Raw genomic sequence first — 21,239 nt, forward strand, 5'->3', positions numbered from 1 at the left:
TATTCAAGATTTTTATTACCCTTATTACTTACTTGAAACAAAAAGACATTTTGAAACAATGTAGATGCTATGCATTTATCATATTAAGAATATAATAATGATGAATGCCCCCTCCCTCCCCCACACACTTTTTTTTTCCAAAGTTACAGTATGTAAGCTATCTTGTAATCTATAATGCATTTCAAAGTTTAAACATAACAGACAGTTAAAGATCTGATTGGTTAAAAAGAAAAGTCAAGCACTTGAATTGTTTGCCAACACGAGCAACTGGCAGTCAGATATGGAGATTTACAACACCGCTTTAGCCCTCCCTGGCGAATGATCGAGAGGCTTGCAAATATACAAAGTCTGGCAATTGTTGACAGTAAAAAGAAGCGTACTAGCTGATAGTACTGTTATGAATGGTATTTCTCTTTCTGGGACTCATTAGAATGACATGCCGTCTTGATTTGGTTCATTCTCTTGTCTAAAGTTGTACCACGATCACTGATTACAGGACAACCTTTCATTTCTCCAATAGAGGAACAGCAAAGAGGACACGAGGAACAGCGTTTACATCGTGGAGCCGGTTTCGGATTCACACTGACCTGAGCTACAACGGCATTTATTGTGGCTCCAAAATGAGATGTCTGAAAATGGCAGAAAAGTGCAAAACAACCGGTACACTTGGATGATGAGCTTGTCATTTCACATGATCCTCAACTCTGTCAGTAACCAACAATCAGCAGGCAGCGTATTACTGGACTTCATTCTGAATTCCTCCGAAAGATTACATGAGGTAAAGTGAGACCAGAGTAACAAGTGTTTTTAAGTGGGGCAAACTTAGGCCACAAATAAATAAAATGAATGGAGCAGTGGCAAGGTGTCACGGTAGGAAAACAATCACTGCTGCTACACTGATTAAAAAGAAAAACACAATCATGTCCAGAGATTATGCTTTGATAGTATCCATAGATATAAGAAATGAGAACCAAAAGGGGGTTTGGAAGCAGCAAATCGGAACAGCCTGAACCACCAATGCCATGAACAAATATGAGGATCGACACTGGGAAGTAATAAGCATCAAACAAGTAAATGCCAACATCTTTCCTTAAGGTACTCTATGGGCTCCGACACTCATGTTTAATAGAAAACGTGTTTCTTTACATAAGGAGGTGAGCGCAGCATGTCTGTGTGTAGTAGTACTTTTTATGAGTGGGATGCTGCTTGTATGTTGGGTTTAACACAGTGGGCCATGGGATAGAGGATATATAGACAAGGCAAGACAGGGTGATGAGGGTGACGAGGGCGACGAGGGCGATGACACCCCCCTCCCACACGCATCAGCAGAGTCCTCAGCAGCTGCAGGTCTCTGCTGAAGGCTTGGCTCGCTCGTTCCTGTCAAGCTTTATGGGCTCAGGGAACTCGTTGTACAACTCCACCTCAGTCTCCTGAAAGCAAATGGCATCATCAGTTTACGTTACTTGACTAGGCCCCGGTTTCATCTGGTTGGTCTCCTCTTACCTGTTTAAGAGCATTGCGTGCAATGGTCTGGAAGGCCTGCTCCACATTGATTGCTTCCTTGGCACTGGTCTCAAAATATGGGATATTGTTCTTGCTCTGACACCAAGCCTGTGCTCGCTTGGTTGTTACCTGGAACACAAAGAAGATGCTTTTACTTCAAGGCCTAAAAATGACACACACCCCCCCAATATGGACCTGATAATTTTGACTCGCCTGTCTGTTCTCCAGGTCGATCTTGTTACCCAGCACCACAAAGGGGAAGTTCTCCGGGTCTCGAGGGCTGGCCTGGATTAAGAACTCATCCCTCCAGCTGTCTAGAGTCTTGAAGGTGTTGGGCGCCGTCACGTCAAACACCAGGACACAGCAGTCGGCACCACGGTAGAACGCAACCCCTAAAGACTGGAACCTCTCCTGACCTGCTGTGTCCCAAATCTGACACAGAATCGGAGAAGTGTGTTTGTGAGTTTGTATTGTGATTCATCTTCATGAAGACAAAGTAACATTATTTGTATCAATTACACTTCCTCACAAATGTGCAGTTTCACACTGTGTTTACAGTTTTTATGTGACAGTTAGGGCCCGAACATTAAGTTGAACAATGAATCACTTATGGAGGACCCAAACTTTGTTAACACCCCCCCCCCCCCAAAAAAAAACATGTCACACATGCATTTTTAACAATCAATAGCCTGTATGTTACAGAAATATGTAACACCTCAAGATGAGCCCAAGTCTGACATTTTGATTCTTTTTTTGAAAACTGTTTTACTGATTACAGGGTTCTAAGAAGGCTTATCCCATCCACCTCAAATCTGGCGAGTGTACAGAAAAGCTAATACTGATGTAAAACTATTGCAGTTTTGAGTTTTCTTCAGACTTTGTGGCCATGGACAGTCAGCAAATTTGAATGTTTCGCTACAGAGCAGGAAGTGGTTTTTAACTCCGACATACACAGCTGAATCTACCCCAAACCAAGAGAGTCCTGGGCTGACAATATTACAAACTAGTCAGAGGGCCAATAATTTGCAACAGGAAAGGATATTTTGAAACTTTGACATACTCCACCGTGCTGGTTGACCATATTCACCTTAATTTGTTTCATAAAAGCCCTTGGAACCTTGTGATTTATTGTGCATGCTGAGTATTTGTGGTGACACCCAGGACCAGGGTTTGCTCTCTTATATAGGGTTTAAACTAGTCATAATCCATTTTAGAGGATCTGGTGATATGTTTAAATCATTATGAAATTATTTTAAATCTTAAAAATCAAGACACATGCATATTTACAGCTTCAGCTTCACCTAGACCTTCATGTTGTAGCGAGTAAGAATAAGCCTGTAAAAACTTTAATTTACTTATTATTTTCATGATTAATCAGTGAGTCGTTTCGTCAAGAAGAGCCCAAAGCAATTCAGTCAAATTCCTTCTTTTGTTCATCCAACGGTTTGATATTTAGGAGTCTACAACCATACAACCAATGCTTTTGATATCTTTTGTTTTAAAATGCATGCGTAATGATACTAATAAAAATGAAAATAAAATTTCAGAGCAAAACATGTCCATATGGAATTTTTGTGCGTTCCATTCCTCATACCTGCATTGTAACGAGTCTGTCATCCACCATGACTTCTTTCGTCAGGAAATCCGCGCCTATCGTGGCTTTGTACTGGTTACTGAACTTCTTATTGACATACTGGTTCATCAGTGAGGTCTTCCCAACTCTGGACAAGGTAACAATCACAACACAAGCAGAACATATGAAGAGCAAACACCAGCAAGACCCAAAAAGTCACCGACATGATTTGATTGGAAAAGCACGCGTGTTTGACCCTAATAAATCTTTGCGTCGCAATACTCTAATGCACAGGTGTACTAGGATTCACTAATTAATCAAGCTGTCCCAGGTTTAATTGACATTATGGAACAGCAAGAAGTGGCTTGAGTGCAACTTATTAGAGCAATCCAGCCAGTGTCCGACGAGGGTCTGAGCTCTTTTCACCAACTTATGTCTGCTTTCCTTAAGTCACATTAAAAGGAAATTCCATACCTTTCGTTCTTATGACGATATGCATCCACACCTATCGTAACGTAGCTTCAGGCACGTCCTGAGGACATAACAACCTGGATGACGTGCAATTTTCCGCAGCTAGCTGTGAGGGGCCAAAAACAACTACTACACTGACCGCCATTACTGTAAGGAATCTGGGAGTTATCTTTGATGGGGATTTATCCTGACCTTGTACATAAAACTTTAGTCTAAGACTGCCTTCTCTCATCTACATCTCTCCAGACTCCAGCTGGTCCAAAATGCTGCTCCTGTATATCAACAAGAACTAGTTGATGAGATGACGTTTCTCCTGTTCTGGCTTCTCTGCATTGACTCCCTGTCAAATCCAAAAGAGAATTTAAAATTCTTTTTCTAACGTGTAGGGCCCTCAATGGTCAGCCACCTTCAAACTGACAGACTACATGGTACCCTATTAGCCAGCTAGAACCCTATGCTCCTAGGATGCAGTGTTACTTGTTGGTCCTAGAGTCTCCAAAAGCAGAATGGGAGTCGGTCCCTGTCAGGTTCCTCTGCCATGGACCCATCCTGCAGTCTCAGTCTGGGACACAGACACTCACTCTGTGCTCCAAATTTTCTTGTTGATAAACCTATAAATTACAGCTGGCTCAGACTAGCCCAGGGGTGGGCAACCTGCAGCTCCAGAGCCACGTGTGGCTCTTTCGTCCCTCTGCTGCGGCTCCCTGTGGCTTTGGAAAGTAAATAATGAGTGTTTGGTTTAAATTTACTTTATTTTGTCAGTTTTTTAATGTAATTCTAAATTTGAAGATTATGGTGATCTTGTAGCATCAAAATAAAATGTGTTCAATTTCTTATCGCACAAAATATTCCCTCCAATCGCAAATGTGCGACAACCGTCGGCACGCTCTTTATTTAACTTTTCAATCCCTGGTAGCCCAACCATGGATAAATCCAAGAAAAGAAAAGTTCCTGAAGAAATGGTTTTGTTGCATGTAGAAATAAAGTTTGGTTTTCTCTGCAGCAGTTCATTGATTTCATAACGGTTAAAACACAATATATGCAGTGTTGTCTTCATTCTTCTTCATGTTGAGCCATTTGTGGCTCACGATCTTTTCTTTTCTATGGTAATCAGGTCCAAACGGCTCTTTGGGTGTTTAAGGTTGCTGACCCCTGGACTAGCCCCTCGTTATGCTGCCGGGGGATTTGCCATGATGCACTGAGCTTCTCTCTACTTCTGTACATAGTCATATCCCATATATGCATGTTACTAACTTGACCTCCTCCTGGAGTCTTTATGCTTCCACAACTCACAGATTCCAGACTGATGCAGCTGCTAAAAGACAATCCGAGACCTGCAGAGGCTGTCACTACCTCCGTCTCCCTCTCCCTCTGCTTTGAACACCTCTATCTCTGTCCCTCTACATCCTTATCCGTCTCCCTGTCTTAATCCCTCTGTTTCACCACATCCAGTCAAGGTAGATGGCACCCACCATAGAGCCTGGGTCTGATCAATGTTTCTCCCTTATTAGAAGAAATTTTTTGCAGCAGCTGTCACAGATGTACTTGCCCTTGGGGGATTGTTGGGTCTTTTCAAACTAAATTAATTTAAAGAATGTGGCTCTAGACCTACTCTATTTCTAGTGTCATGAGATACCTTTTGTTGTGATTTGGCGCTATGTAAATAAAAATTGACTCAACGTGAAAGACAGACACATCAATTCAGATAATCTGACTCACTTCCATATTGGAGGGGAACAGTGGATAAACTGATACACAACATAAGTGTGTGGATACAATACAATACACAAACATTTCATTTATGTCATCAACAAATATTAACTTTGCTCTGTTTCCTTCCCCCACATCTCTCCCTCGCAGACAGATGCTCGTCACTGCTCCCACATCTTCCCCCATCCTCTCCCGTCTCTCCTCTTTATTTTCTCAAAATGTCTGTAGCAGCACAGTCTGTTCATAAAGAGAATGTCTGGAATAGGTTTCTATTTAATGATAAATAAAATGAAATGAAAATACAGAAACACTAATCTCACAGTGAGTTTCTGTCTCTCTAGTTACTGGATTTAAGCTGCGCTGGACGTAACTCAAAAGTCAGAACAGAGAAGAGTAAATTACAAATATTGCAATGGTACAGTGGTACATAAAGTACAGACATCACATGAAGTAAATCAAAAAATGTGTTTATAATAGTTCCGTTCTTAAGGCTGCCATCTACGATATTTTAAGAAGCATCGAGTCTATGGATTCAGAGCTCCAAAAAGATACCAGTTTCCAACCAGTAATTTCTGTGTAATCACTGTGAAGTCCATTTTCCAAACTCTTCAGAGTTGTCTTGAATGCAGCATAAGTTAAAATATTGGGATTTCTTCTTACACCTAATAAAAGATTTCTCCTATAGTACTATGGTGCTTTGTTGTTTCAAAGATACCGATGAGTTGCATTATATTGAACCTTTTTTTCCCTCTCATCACATGGTGACAAGCTGGATCTGAATAGTAGGGAACAGCTTGCTATTCAAAATATCAAATACATCAAATAAATATAAATAAACATTGTAAGCTTCAAGCTGTAGGCTCCACATCACTCACCCCGAGTCTCCGAGGATGATGACTTTCAGTAGTACTTTCTTCCTCGATGTCATTGTGCCACTGCTGGGAAGACAAAATAAACAACCAAACTTCTATCAAAATCCCATCAAAGTCAGAATGAACCAAACAAATTGAATACGGCTATGTCCAAGAGATGAACCTGTTCATGGTCTGTGCGCTTCTCAAAATGCTCTCGAAAGAAATGCAAAAGTTCAGTGACTGAAACCAAGTCAGAGTCTCCTCACAAAAGACACATACAACAATAGGACTGCGCTGTACCATATGAGGCTCTAAATACAATTCATGAGGCCAAACTATTTATTACTCACTTTGTGCCGTTTCTATTTTTGTCACCACAGCTGGTTGTTTTTTTCTGGAATGTTGTCAAGCCCTGATTTTGCGATTTTAAGGATGTTGAATATTATCTATTTATTTAGAGGAACAATACTACAATGTTGGATTTCAAATCAACAGAGCTTGTGAAAATAAGCTGAAAACAAATTTTAACAAAACCCACAAAGAGCAGAGCAAAATGGACACAACGGTGAATAGTGTTTAAACCTTCCATCCCTTCACTGTACACTTTGCATGATGACTTCCTCAGGGTCACCCATATTTGCCCTAATACCGCAACAGCTTTTGCAATGTTATAATTTCCTACATTCAAACACAGTTGAAAAGACAATATTAGGGGAAAACAAGGTTAAAAATGGCGCAAACCGCTACAACGGTTTTCAATTTGATTTAAAAAAAAATGATAATGACAGAATCTTTGAAATGCACAAGTTGCTTTTGTAATAAATTCAAAGTACATTTTCTTACTTTGACCAGTGTGCTGTGCTTTGTAACAATAAACCACTCTTATGGCTGTACTGACCAAAGTCCAAACTCTTACTGGAGAGTTAAATCATCCATCACATCAAGGTTGCCCTTAATAGAAAACAAAGTAAAACAAAAACAAAAAACAAAACAAAATAAAAAACAGTCAATAGTTTCCATCCGCATGTCCATTAACTAGTTCTATGATTTGAGACCCACAGTTAGAGTCAATAGAAGCATTTAAAGAGTGGCAAAGCGCTATCGGTGCGGCGCTCTTAATCTGCACCCCATGACACTGTGTCAGGGACTGATCACATGGTTATAAAACACAGGACTAACGGAACCATGACTAGGCAAGCATGATTAGCACAGCAAATATTGTAGCTGGATTAACACATTTACAGATCAAATTCATAAAAATGTCTATTTGGTCAATACTTACACATTACAAACAATACAGAGTGGCCTGTCTCAATATTTTTAACGAAGAACCATAAAAACATCTCATACACTTGTGAAATAGGTTAGCATACAGAATTAACATTACATTTTTTTGATCAAAAAGCTTGCTAATCGGGAAGGCGGATCAGTAAAAAATATTCAAATCATCAAGGAAAAAAAATGGAACTGAAATCTATCCAAGTCAGTTGACTGAAAGGCGTCTTTGGATTACCATCATTGATTTTAGCTAAGTTTTGCTAGCCAATTAAGAAATATTTGCAAACGTGAAACCTTGTTGACATTAGTAAAATTGTTAACATATAACACTTGCGTATCGAACAATTTAAGTCTCCACAAACCAACCTGGCCGACGATCCTGCAGTAAAAAACTGGCAAAAGTGGACTTTTCCTTGGACTCGGTTGTGAGCGTTAGCTAACGTGCAGGCTAGCGAAGCTAACAGTTCCTTTAAACGTCTACCGTAGCAAAACAACCCGTTTAGAGCGTCGACAGTAAAATAATCTGTGAAAGCTAGTCCCGCATCTAAATTTACTAATCAGATTTAACACTGTCAGTAACGATGTATATTTCCCTTAGTGTAACAGAGGGGATTTGGTCGGCACAATGGTCCGATTCGTCCTGTGTCGTTGACGCTTGCTTTTCCTGCCAAGCTAATGTGCTACCAGCTAGCAATCTTAGCCGTCCACTTCCTCCAAAACAAGCTCTGTCAGTGATGTCGACGTCACGCGCTGGCTACGCCTTGCTGCTTGCTCCAAAGGACCGGAGAGGTCACCAAACACTGAAACACAAACTCGGTTACGGCATTTCAAATGTTTAATGGCGATATTTTTTTTATAATGTGTTTATTTTATGCCAACACACAGGTCACAAGTTCTACTAATTGTTGCTTCGCTAAACTAACACTGGTCCTTGTGATTGTAACCACTCTGAATTCAAAAGCTAAAATGACAGGACGCATAATGAATGCTTGTTAAAAAAAAAAAAAAAAAAAAAGGTGTCAGCTTTAGGAATAACACAATTTTGATCTATTTCTACATCAAAGTTGCTGGAAAGAGATGCTCCCTTGAACTGATATTTACGGTGTATTTGTCAAGGCTCCAGAAGCAGAAGCTAAGCCAGAGAGTCACAACTTGAGGCCACTCCCTCAGTCATTCACTGAACCACTCAATAACTGGAAGACGCTAAATGATAAAGCATTGTGACTGGATGATTGCTGTATCAGACTGCCTGGACAGCATCAAGATCAAAGCAAACTCAGTGAGTCAGTCAGAGGCTCAAACATTTGTCAGAGAGGTTTTTGTGAAACAACACTACCAATGGCCCCTACAATTCCAATAATCTTGAAATAAACAGTCATCAGCCAGTGGCTTTGTCTACAAGTAGAATAATTTGAAGGCCATTGTACCCAGTTTGATTCACTCTGGACTGACCAAAATGCTCCAGGTTGTCCTCACCATAGTGTCTCTGTGATTATGCACCAACAAAGTTGAAATCTATCCATAACAATCAGAAAAATTCTGTATGTATGTCTGTGTTGCCGTGACAGAGTGCAGTGCCAAGTTTGAAGCCAAGGGTATAAGGGAGTCCGTGACCACCAGAATACCGAGATGGCAGTCGAGAATCTGATGTCAAGAACGGGTTTTATTCCTTCAAGATGGATGGCTAGTAGCATCCGGCTCTAGGGCACTAAATGACAGAAATGTTATACCCTAATAATAAAAGAGTTGCTTGCGATTGTTAATGGCTGCCAAAGGTTTCATTAGTATTTGTATAGAAGATAACTGCAAGCAAAGAGTAATCAGCAGCGGCTGGAAGTGACATTTAAAAACTCATTCATCAGTGTTCCAGCCAGATTACAGAGAATTCTCATGGGAGTCTTGAGGTGAAGTTTAAAGAGATGCTTAGAATATAGTTGATGTCTTGAGCAGAACATACTTACAAGAGCACCAGGAAAAACTCATTGATGATGCGCCGAAGGTAAACTCACAACTCACCCATTCATTGTATCAGAGAAAAAAAACTACTGGAGTTCAAATAAGTCAGAACAGAGGATGCTGAGTTGTAACTAGTGAGGACAGCAGTCCAGGAGGCACAGAATAGCCAGGCAAGCAAAGCAAAGTACCAGGCATTGTCAAACTGTATTGGATGAGCTATGTAATGGGTGTGTTGATAGCATACAAAGGAGGAAGACCACCGCACACCCACCCTTCACAGAATTTTATCAAATATGAGCACCCACTATACAGTATACATGTAGAAAACAGTTTAAATTCACAAATTACAGGCGGTCATTGACAAGAAAACCAACAAACAAGTATTCCCATCAGGATGAAGTGGTATAAGAGCAGTAGTTATCCCTTGACCCAACAACTGACAAGAGCGCCTCACACCCCCCACAAGACCCTGACAAATAGTGCAGCGCAGGCTCATAACAGTTTAAAATGGAAACAGCTGAACATCCTATCAAAACAGAAAATTCTCAGACCCGAAAGGGGCATAGGCTATCTGATTAAAATTTCAGTCAGAATAAGAACACAGATTTGTGGCCTGGGAGAAGGCAGGCAAAATCCATTCTCTAAGACATCCAGCGTGAAACAGTGGTGTGGCTCAAGTCATTACAAACTATACAGCCTGCTTCTCTGGTATGTCGCACACGAGGGGGACTCTGGAACCTCTGACCTCGAACTAGATGGGAGGTGTTGGGCAGCTGCATTTTCTCCATCATATACTGAAATGTGTCAACCACACGAGTAAGAAGTCTCTCCTCTGACTGTTGGAAATTTTGTGCCACAACTGGTACAGAGGCTTGGCTTTGAGCATGTTGGGGACCACCCTGAACTGAGACAGGTGCTGGAGAGGGGCATGGAGGGTGACACACATGACACTGTGCTTGGAGAGAGGAGGAAGAGGATAATGGACTTGGAGTGTGGCACTGCACATGGAGGAGGGAGGATGAGGGGCTTAGAGCATGACACTGCTCATATGCTGCTAGGCTTGATGATGGTGGTCTGGGCTGCACAGAGCTGATTTGGCTCTTCAGCTGTGCAGCACCAACTGTTCTGCTACAAGTCCTCCATTCTCTCTAGTAATCATCAGAACCACATATCAGTTCAAGATTCTTTTTAACATCAAGTTTAGGATCAATATGCTAGGCAATCTTCACATCTCTGGCCTTGCCCATACGTGTCTCATGATTTCCTCTGCTTGTTAACACACAGGAATCTCTTGTTTTACTGAAGTGAGGATTTGTCAGGTCAGTCTAGTCCTGGACAGGGTTTTGTGTCAACCTCTGAACGTCTGAAGTACTTTATCAGGTATTACATATACTTATATACACTTAACTGTCTGGTTACGTCTGTGAGGTGATGAATGGCATCAACATCACTGCGAGATGTGGAAGTTAGGCGATGCTCCTTCTTTAACCCTGTAACAGGAGCATAAACTGGGCTCTGGTCTAACCCTGTATCTGCACAACCATCAGGTGTGAATTTTGAATATCCCACTAGCCCTAAAACTAGTAAAACTATCTGTTGTTTAAACAGCTGCTTTTGCTTTTGCTTATGCTTATGCTTATGCTTATGCTTATGCTTATGCTTATGCTTATGCTTATGATTATGATTATTAGGTGGCACAGTGTTAGCACTGTCGCCTCACGGCAAGAAGGTTTTGAGTTTGAGTCCCTGCTTGGGCACGGGTTCTCTCCAGGTACTCCGGCTTCTTCCAAACTGTCCAAAGACATGCAATTGGTATGGGTAGGTGTGGCTGTGAGTGTGAATGGTTGTCTGTCTCTATGTATTGGCCCTGTGATGGACTGGTGACCTGTCCAGGGTGAACCCCACCTCTTGCCCGTATCCGCTGGGATAGGATCCAGCCCCCCCCCATGACCCATTATTATTATGATTATTATGATTATTATTATGGTACATTTGCAAGTGCAGAAGACATTAAGACATACAGTATTAAATGCCTTCTGATCTTGTGGGGTGGTGGGGATGAACTGTGGAAGCCCAGAAGGTACAGAAAAAGCACAAGTAAGATTTATGAAATAATACTTAAAAAGTCATTAATTGAGATATAATTCACAAATACTTAAATCAATCATTAAATAATGAATAAAATTCATAAAACTCAAATTGTAGAGGAGACTCAAGGCAAAGTTACCACTGACAAAGACATTGTTACAGCCAGCACTTTATCTGCATACCAAGAGTCAACTAATGATTAGACAACAGACAGAAATTAGGAACTGAGACACTGTCTAACATCGAAAGTGAAAATGTGAGGATAAGACAGGACACTAAGTGACAAGCAGCCATTCTGCTTCAGGAACATGACCAGCTGAGATGATACATTGTAAAAAGTCACACAGGACATGTGAACTGGAGGAATCCTGGGCACCTGTTAAAACAAAGGGAGACTTCCTCCCAAAGACATCACATCAAGGTTCTTATATCATGTGGGACAGGAATCTATCCCAAGTGTTGAGCTGGCAGTGTCTTCTCCAAATTCTTGCACTCTTCCACTTTCTCTAACAAGAAAGGCAGAGGTCACTCCTGTGAAAATATGATGCTTTGGAAGCCTGTCAGAGTACCAGAGCATTATCAGGACTGAAATAAGGACTGATTTCAAATACTGAATTATTAAAGAGAAATAAAATACTGATTGCCAATCTGATAGAGGGCACTGCATAAATAGTGATAGATGGGAACTCAAAATGAAATATTCAAATATTTTGCCATTCATATGTCCATTCAACAACTGTTGTTTCTGTTTATTAAGCTACGGGCTATAAATGTAATAATTAGAATTTAAAAAATGCTTGAAAACTTTAGTTTACATGTAATGAGTCAAGAATATAATACTACAATCATATATAATATAATTTTCACTTTCTGAAATAAAACAAAAATTATATAATTTTTTTTTGGATCCACTTAAACATAGCTGTCCTCTTCTGGATAGAAGACCAAGCAACTGGCTGATGTTCACTCACCACTGGGAGATGCTAGGTGATTAAACATTGTGATGGCTTGATTGAACTGAACTGGATGGATTGCTCTGATCTTCTGTGACATCAGCAAATATGAGTTTAAAGTAAGGACCCCAAAAATCAAAATCAAATATCCTGCTGTTTATTTCAGCAACATCATTACGAGTATGAGTTTGTCATAATTATTGATCATTTGTAGTACTATAAGCACGGTGTCTTTTTAAAATGCCGAAACCCGGGATCGAACCAGGGACCTTTAGATCTTCAGTCTAACGCTCTCCCAACTGAGCTATTTCGGCTGTATAGCATGTCTGTATATGGTCATATTACAAATTTGTTCCTCGGCGATGGTATTTACTCTATCAATTTTATTGTAACAGGCCATAATACAGACACCACCATGAACCAACATACAGAAGTAACCCCACTTTTATTATTAAAAAGCCCGCGTAGTCTTTCCTTTGCACTGTCACTGTTACGTCAGACGCTGAATCTTGTGTAAAGAGCGTGTCCTGACGTCATCACGTTCTACTGAATGAAGCGTCATCCTTTCTGATGTAGAGCGGCGCGGCGGCCTTTCTTTGCTGCTCTACAGTCCCCCCAATAATCCTAGTTTCCCCCAGTATTTCAGCTCCAGTTCTGTTCAAACCATGTCTCCAAGCTCAGTCATCGGGGCGTGCCTGCTGCTTTTGGCTGCTCTGAGCTCACACGCGTCGGCGGACGGTTTAGTGAACGAAGACGTGAAGAGGACAGTGGACTTGAGCACTCATCTGGCTAAGATAACAGCGGAGATTGTGCTGTCCAACCAGGGACGCACTGCTGTCCACAGCTTCATATTAGCTGTGGACTCGGACCTGGCTCGGCACTTGGCTTACATCGGAGCCTCGGTGAGGACGAAGTCGCATCGGAATGAGACCGTAACGTCTAGATAGCTTTAGCTTGTTAGCCACCGCACACCATGCGAACTGTCCCTCTGTAAAACTTTGCCTTCTGGTTTTGCGTCTACTCACGTGAAACTGAGAGAAGTATAACGTTGTCGAATGGACATATGAATGCCATGCTATAGCGCCAACTTATTGTGTATTCAGTGAATGAATGAAGCTAGCTCTGCTTTGTGATTCAGTGTGCTCAGTTAGCTCTGCAGGCTGCAAAACTGAGCTGTGGCTTTCCGTTCTGAGATGTGCACTACTAACTGCAGTGCACTAACATCTCTTGATGTGCATTGTTTTGAACTATTTGGAGCTTTGGTGAATTCATGTTGCAGTGCACGAGAGGTTGTTAACTTCCGTAGCAGTGCACGCTCTGGCTGAATGACACGTATGCGCTGAGCAGCTCACTTCCGCGTGTGACTGCGCAGAAGCCTGCCCCTTTCTGCTGTCAGAGTAGATGCTCCACTGCCTTGTTTTGCACAGAACCATAAGATATAAAGGCATACTTTCTAATTAAACCTGTCAATCTTTAAGTGTTTTGCCTAAAACTGAGTCATTTCGAAAAGCTCAAGTACTCATTTTTTCCCAGGTGAAAGGAGACGAAGAGGAGGATGGCACACTTGACCTCCAGCAGACAACAATTCAGGGCCAAAGGTGGGCAAGCCGCCCTCTGACATCTAACTTGTCACATCACTGACAACACACAGCACAATTTGGTGTCTTTGAATTGTGTCATTTGAGTGGTTTCTGATTGAATGAGTACAATCGGATGTGTTGGAGTGACATTCCTGTGAGCTGCATAAATCTTTGCAAATACAGATTGCTGCTAAGGTGATACTTCAACCATAAAGTGTGTTTTGCCTTTCAAGCTCTCACAAATTGCCACCAAGATATTTTTTTTTCCACCATTGCATCACTCATTTTTGTGACTGCTGTAAAAGCTAGCCGCACATACTTAGCTCGAAGCTTATGGCGACTGACAGCTAACTACTGCTAGAGCAACAAACTGTCCGAAAAACTAACAAACTCTAAAGTGCATCTTTCAGTGTAAACCCTGTCTTCTTTACCCAGCCATAAACTCAGCCAAAAACTAGCAACTGGATTAACTTTCTAGATTTACTGGACGATGCACTCGAGAAAATAAAGCAATCAATCAGCTTAGAATAGTTTTTGATCCAGAAAAACTGGCATTTCATCCTCTACTCATGTCTCATGTGCTCACTTGTAGTGGGGAGTTTTACAAGGTGCAGCTGCCCTCCAGTTTAGCAGCAGGTGCTCAGCTCAAAGCCAAGGTGGAGATGACGCTAAGCCATGTGCTGAAGCCTTTCCCCACCCACATCACCCAGGCGGAGCGCCAGTTGGTGGTATTCCAGGGCAACCACTACTGGTACTCCCCATACCCCACCCGCAGTCAGTCCACACGTGTCCGCCTGGCATCCAAGACTGTGGAGAGCTACACCAAGCTGGGCAACCCCAGCAAGAATGACGAGGTCATTGAGTATGGACCGTTCCGTGATGTTGCTCCCTTCAGTGAGGTAAAACTGACTGGATTTGATAATGTATGGAAGAAGCTGTCCAACAGTTGTTAAACAACCCTACTATTGATGTTGTCCATTATTCAGGATACTATGAAAATCCACTACGAAAACAACACGCCGTTCCTCACCATCAGTAGCATCACTCGCATCATCGAGGTGTCCCACTGGGGCAACATTGCTGTGGAGGAGACCATCGACTTGAGGCACACAGGAGCCATACTGAAGGGACCTTTTTCACGTTATGATTATCAGCGTCAGTCAGATAGCGGCATCTCATCTGTCAAGTCCTTCAAGGTTCCACATGCTCAAGTAGAGTACAACTGTTTTTTAGCTTGTTCTCACTTTTGGCTGATTATATTTCTATCTCTCCTGCCTCATTAGACTATCCTTCCTGCCTCAGCGCAAGACGTCTACTACCGGGATGAGATTGGGAACATCTCCACCTCCCACCTGCAGGTTCTAGATGACTCTGTAGAGGTGGAGGTGAGGCCTCGCTTCCCGTTGTTTGGGGGCTGGAAGACCCACTACATCATTGGGTATAACCTGCCCAGCTATGAGTACCTCTACACCCTGGGTGAGTCTGGTGCTGCTTAGGCCAACTAATCCAAACATATGACCAGACATTCATATTCAGAACAAATAGAAATATGGGTGAAAGAAATCAGAGTCCCTTTATGCACCTGTGATTCTAGCCTGGTGAGTCTTGCAGTGTCTAGAACTGTTCTGAGAAATCAGAAAGTAATCGACAAATTCGAACTGAGTGCTTCTGCTGCTTAATAATTGATACTGTTAATAATAATAATTCTCATAGTTGATGACGATAGATAGATGTTATAGACAGGAGGAGATCCAGACATTCCTGTAGAGCTCACAAGCTATGGGTGGTCTCAACAGGAGAAGGTGACTCATCCATCAGGGTTTTACCTATAATTTGATGCATTTGCATAACTTCTACCATGAGGGTGTTACAGTTAATCTGTATGCACCCATAAATTACAGTGGTCAAATCTGTTTGATGTCACAGTTATGCGCCCTCACATACTGCTTGTCCTGTTAAGTCCAGATAATGCTGCATTCAAGACAACGGACGTTGTACCTCCAAACAGTTTTCCAACTTGGGTCATAACTGCATTCATGCTGCAGGTGAACTTGGAGGGAAGAAAAAAAACTTTCACATTAGCTAATTACTGAAATTGCTGTAATCAGAGGCACATAAATGTATGTCACATAGTGCATAAGGAAACATCCAATTTTGTCAAAAAACAAAACAATTCAATTACATTAAGGAGGGAGGCTGCCACACCGGACATCCAGAAGAAGAGAAGGAGCAGTCATAGCTTGAAAAGGACACCAGGGTTTTTGATTTGACACCATTCATTCATTTTATCAACTTGGAGCTCATTCTTTTAGACTTCAGACTTCTCTTGAATGCAGCAAGTTCAGCGCATGTCTCAAAGCAGCTTTTAAATTGTTTGGTGGACGCGGCGATGTCTGGCTCACTCCTTAACTCCCCGCCTCACACATTTAGAGTGAACTAAATTCCACTGACAGGGTTCTGGGAGCTGCGCACCTCCTGAAGGCATACTTCTAATTCATCTCTGCTCTGTGCACTGCACAATTAACTAAATGATAGATTTTACCTGAAACCACATTTTGAGACCAATCTGTCCATTAGACTTAAATTACAATCCTCCCTAGGTGAGCTATCTTTATTCCACAAGTTATCGAGCTAATTATTCTCAAGAAAGTGTACTTTAATTATATTCCATGGATAACATCAGTATTAAACTGGCTCAGGAAAATTGAACACATGCTTTCCGGAAATGTGCACAATTTCATAATTTGTGGGCATATAGAAAAGCTGTTGCATAAAAAAGTCTAGAGGGTAAAATGATGAATCATCTTACTGAGGGAACATTTTGTACCATCTTTTTTTTCTATTATTGCCCTCTTAGTTATCAAATAAGAGTTTGATGTTTTGTGCTTGGGGATGCTGTACTTCTTTCCTTTTCCATCCTATTGCATTGTCCCTGTCTGTAACTGTTCCTAACGCATCACACATCTATGCTTTAGGGGACCAATACGCCCTCAAGATGCGACTTGTTGACCATGTGTATGACGACCAGGTCATTGACTCCATGACGGTGAAGATCATCCTGCCAGAGGGAGCCAGGTCAGTGTGTGGAACTACTTTAGTGCCAAGTGCAGCGTTACACAACATGGTGCTGATTCCTTCTGGTCTCCTCTGTCTGCTTCCATCAGAAACATCCACATGGATACACCTTACAGGATTGACCGCATGCCAAACCAACTGCACTACACGTACCTGGATACTTTTGGCCGACCGGTGCTGGTTGCCACCAAGAACAACCTGGTGGAGCAGCACATTCAGGATGTTGTGGTAAGACAAATCTTGGACAAGGGCAGGGAGTTTGGCTAGCTAGATTTATAGAGTCACCCAGAAAGTTTTTATTTTCATAATCAATGTGGATCCAGTAAACACATGAAGTAAGTGATTGGTGTTTACATTAGCCAATTGCACTGCATGTGCATATGTCGGCTGAACTGGCTACCTCTAGCTAGCTTTCTATCATCATATCCATCAGCTGAAACCGTTGTTATGGAGCAGGGGCGAGGCCAACTACTTCTGGTTTGCCCCCCTCTGTCTTGAATTTTTCTAATTTATTCGAGCAGCTCCTCTAAGCCCTGCCATATGTTATTAGATAAAATAGATCATACTGCTGTTGTGAAAAGAGTCATTTGAGGGGGTTGTGATGTGCTGCTCTTACCAGCCACTTCTTTCACAGTGAGGCTGCAGTGCATCACATGGCAGATTGGGGGAGGGACATAAAAGTTAAATCATTTTCATTGGATGCAAATCTAGTAATGAGCTAATTCTCCAGCTTTCCTCTTGCACCACCTGAAGGCCACTTTATCAACATGTGCTCAGATGAAGTGGTTTGATTTTACAACCCCCTTTTCAACCCCTTTTTTGAATTGTGTCATACAAGTTCAAAAATTACCTGGAACATGGTTGTCACTGGTAGATTTTTGCTAGATAAGTGACTTGAGTGAGTGATTAATGAATGTACTGTTTTCTAGGTTCATTACAACTTCAACAAGATTCTAATGCTGCAGGAGCCTCTCTTGGTTGTCGGGGCCTTCTACATCCTCTTCTTCACTGTCATTATCTATGTTCGCCTGGACTTCGCTATCACGAAGGTGCGTCAAGACTTGCACGTTCCCTGACGCTCACCTGCAGTTACAGTTCTCTCTCCATTTATTTCACATCGCTTGAATGAATCGTTTTTGTTTTTTTTTTAATCTTTGCTTCAGGACCCTGCAGCGGAGGTGCGTATGAAGGTGGCTTCTATTACAGAGCAGGTGTTGACTCTGGTCAACAAGCGTCTGGGTCTGTACCGACACATGGACGAGGTGGTCAACCGCTACAAGCAGTCTCGAGACACGGGGGCCCTAAACAGTGGCCGGAAGACCCTGGAGGCTGACCACCGCACTCTCACCAACGACATCAGTTCGCTGCAGGCTCGCCTCAAAGCTGAAGGTTCTGACCTGGCTGATAAGGTGGGTGAGACAATGTGTTGCACTGGAGGGAAGGTTTAATGTGGCTGTCAAAAATCATGTGCCACCATATCTAATTGCTAAACATAATGATGATTTTCCCTTTTTTTCTGTGATTTTCTAATATTTATATGAAAATACTTTTGTTTTTACACCATGACTTTAATGTAGTATGTGTGTTCTACTGAGTATAAAACCCTGATGAAGATTCATTGGAATCAGAGTGCTAGCTGAAGGATTTTTAATTTAATTCCAGTGCCTTGAACTGTCAGAACGATGGATTTTGTGCACAAATAATCAGGAGTCTCATTTATAAAATGGTGCCTGAAACTGGCGAACGTCACTTCCCATGCAACAGTTGCTCTTCAGAAAAACTAACGTGGCTGGGGAATGTGCACACCAGTATGTACGCTTTGAACCATGCATACGATGACCTAGATGATGAGGTGGCGGTTTGAGTCCAGATTATCTCAACACCATCATCAACATCCAAAGCAGCTGTGTTTTAGTTGTGGACGGTTTGCAGTGAGAAATAATTGTCCCATGAACACATTTTGAATTTTAAATTATATCAAGACCAGATCAAATTAAAGCCTCATAAAAGTCTGCTCGGTATTTCATCGGCGCTTGTTCTCTGTGACATTGTCCACCATCAGAGCAAAGGGGAGAATGTTGTTTGAATCAAAGATCACAGTAAAACTTTAGAGAACCAGCTGTTGTATCATCGTCAAAATCTCATGCTGTCCGCATCACTAAGGACCATTGCAGCACCAACGCTTCCATCACCTTCGTCTGGCTCATCTTCATCATGGATTGGGACATTGGCAAAACCTGTCAAGTTCTCACATGGTTAATGACCCGACCCATCCTCTGTGTCAGACCTACAGAATAAAACCATAACACGGCCAGGTTTACCTTGACGAAGCTTAAGTTTATTTTGAATTGTCGTCGCCTGTGCATCGTTCTGATGACGCTGACTGATGACATCATGTTGTTCCAGTGTGACGTCATCAGTTTGATTGTGATAAAAACGTGATACTGCAGTGACACTCATTTAAAAAAGGAACCGCTGATCAGCCAGCTGGTGTCGTTAATTCAGCATCTGTGAGCTGGTTACACCGATCATTTATGGTTAAATGTGGGCGTGGCCAGGGCGGGATGTGAGTCTGACTGCACATGTGCAAATTTTCAGGTAGACTGTTATTCATGAAGTGAAATTGCTGGCAGGTGAGCACGCACGTTTTTACAATCTGAATATTTTTTGGAGGTGGAAACCATTCATGGCTTTTTTTTTGTTTTGTTTTTTGTTTACATAAACTTTTCATATAAACTTTTGTCCTTCATCCTTTAAGATCACCTTAGTTTTTTGTTTTTGTTTTGTAACTTCATACAAAAAAACATTTTATCACCCAGTGCAGCATTGGCTTCATTCCTTCTACATACAGTGATGCTACGTTTTGTAACACTTCCAATTTATTGTCTGACAAAAAAAAAAAAATTCCAGGTCTCACTTTTCTGCAGTAGTATTTTTTGTTTCTGCAGCAGACCAAAGTAGACACACTGCTTCCTGTTTACACAAGCACGTTTGATCTACGCGAATGGTCATAGGATGTGTGTTGTTTTAGACTGAAATTGATTCTGACAAAGTGTGCAAACCCTCTGTTTAGACAGATGGAGATTGTGCAAGTTTTAAAGGAACCCATATCAGTGTGTGTGGGTGTGTTTTCAGGTCGGGGAGGTTCAGAAGCTGGACGGCCAGGTGAAAGAGCTGGTGTGTCGCTCCTGCCAGGAGGCGGAGAGGCTGGTGGCTGGTAAGGTGAAGAAGGAGGCTTACATCGAGAGCGACAAGACTCTGGCCAGCAAGAGACAGGAGCTCATCAGTCGCATTGACAGTCTGCTGGACGCCCTCTAAACTACTCAAGCCACAATAGCACATGGAAACACACACAACAATGCTCACACATGCTGACCACCAGACATGGACTAGTAACATCTCATCTTGTGGTAGTGATGGGTTTATCCAAACACATGTGCCTTTGTGCTTTGTGATAAACTTGAGCTCACTGCATACTCGCTTCTACAACAGCATTTTTGTCTGTTCTGGAGTTTGTCACTCTTGCTCATTTTTTTTTTAAAGTTTAAATCTTTTTTTTTCTCTTTCATGCGAGTTGTTTTCAGATGAATAGCTGAAGGGCCCAAGTGATTTCCGTCTCATGTCTTTGCTCACATATGCCGTATTCGTGTGGCGCTGGTTACTTACATTTTCCTCTTTCTCTCTCTCTTGCACTTACTTTTCTATGCGCCCCTGACGGACATTTATATTTGAACAATTGTGATGCTCCGACTCATCCCAAATCAAATGTGTCATTTTTTTTTTTTTTTGTATTTACTCGATGTTTTGTAGTTTTCTAAGTGGTTTTGTTTTGACCTTGAGATTCGTGAATACATGAGATTAGGTTGTGTGAGAAAAGACATTAAAGGTGGGCAATGAAATGGACAGCTCTCGTACATGAAATAAAATTTTGAGAAACTGACAGAGTGTTGTGTCTTTGGTTTGTTTCCACACTTTAAATGTTAAATTACACTGGAAAGCGAGAGTGCGGAAAGGATGATTTATTTTTGTAGTATAACTTGAAGGTTAGCATAGCGGTGGGATTCCTCAGCCAAGCCAGCAGGATTTTTACATAAAATTTTGGATTACAACAGAAAATAAGCTCTTCGTGAAATTTACATATTTTGTAAGCAAGATGATCAAAACAAATATGACTTTTATGGTTTTTGTATAAATGCTA

General features: G+C 41.7%; 2 protein-coding genes and 1 non-coding gene across 6 annotated transcripts; 1 reads left to right on the forward strand and 2 right to left on the reverse strand.

Annotated features, from left to right (window-relative positions):
• Positions 1–22: 22 nt before the first annotated feature.
• Positions 23–8,115, reverse strand: rab7a (RAB7a, member RAS oncogene family). 4 transcript variants are annotated; one of them, XM_086198613.1, is made up of 6 exons: positions 7,756–8,115; positions 6,133–6,192; positions 3,098–3,224; positions 1,717–1,935; positions 1,504–1,632; positions 23–1,430 (listed from the first exon to the last, which is right to left on the reverse strand). In XM_086198613.1, exons 2-6 carry the CDS (start codon positions 6,183–6,185, stop codon positions 1,335–1,337), a joined length of 624 nt encoding a protein of 207 aa, XP_086054739.1. In that variant the 5' UTR covers positions 6,186–6,192; positions 7,756–8,115; the 3' UTR covers positions 23–1,334. The 4 variants fall into 4 exon arrangements, with proteins under 4 accessions (XP_086054739.1, XP_086054738.1, XP_086054740.1 ...); XM_086198612.1 differs by having other exon boundaries at positions 6,133–6,195; positions 7,724–8,115; XM_086198614.1 differs by lacking the exon at positions 7,756–8,115 and adding an exon at positions 7,724–7,742.
• Positions 8,116–12,627: 4,512 nt separating this feature from the next.
• Positions 12,628–12,700, reverse strand: trnaf-gaa (transfer RNA phenylalanine (anticodon GAA)). The gene has a single exon. It is a non-coding gene; the product is annotated as a tRNA-Phe (tRNA).
• Positions 12,701–12,937: 237 nt separating this feature from the next.
• Positions 12,938–20,981, forward strand: rpn1 (ribophorin I). The gene is made up of 10 exons (XM_086198624.1): positions 12,938–13,288; positions 13,920–13,984; positions 14,559–14,865; positions 14,953–15,162; positions 15,250–15,442; positions 16,942–17,041; positions 17,131–17,269; positions 17,971–18,090; positions 18,205–18,450; positions 20,177–20,981. The coding sequence occupies exons 1-10, from the start codon at positions 13,052–13,054 to the stop codon at positions 20,357–20,359; spliced, it is 1,800 nt and encodes a 599-aa protein (XP_086054750.1). The 5' UTR covers positions 12,938–13,051; the 3' UTR covers positions 20,360–20,981.
• The last annotated feature ends 258 nt before the right edge of the window (positions 20,982–21,239 follow it).

Source organism: Aulostomus chinensis, chromosome 3 (genome assembly GCF_037954235.1).
Source record: "Aulostomus chinensis isolate RoL2024-O1b breed Wild chromosome 3, RoL_Achi_v1.0, whole genome shotgun sequence".
NCBI lineage: Eukaryota > Metazoa > Chordata > Actinopteri > Syngnathiformes > Aulostomidae > Aulostomus > Aulostomus chinensis.

Excerpts from the sequence above, each read along its gene's own strand:
- rab7a (XM_086198613.1), bottom strand. The coding sequence starts at position 6,185 with ATGACATCGAGGAAGAAAGTACTACTGAAAGTCATCATCCTCGGAGAC. Across the intron at positions 1,936-3,097 it reads ACAGACTCGTTACAATGCAG|ATTTGGGACACAGCAGGTCA; the intron begins GTATGAGGAATG and ends ATTCTGTGTCAG. Across the intron at positions 1,633-1,716 it reads TCGACCTGGAGAACAGACAG|GTAACAACCAAGCGAGCACA; the intron begins GCGAGTCAAAAT and ends TTTGTGTTCCAG.
- rpn1 (XM_086198624.1), top strand. The coding sequence starts at position 13,052 with ATGTCTCCAAGCTCAGTCATCGGGGCGTGCCTGCTGCTTTTGGCTGCT. Across the intron at positions 13,985-14,558 it reads ACAACAATTCAGGGCCAAAG|TGGGGAGTTTTACAAGGTGC; the intron begins GTGGGCAAGCCG and ends GCTCACTTGTAG. Across the intron at positions 17,270-17,970 it reads AGCACATTCAGGATGTTGTG|GTTCATTACAACTTCAACAA; the intron begins GTAAGACAAATC and ends ACTGTTTTCTAG.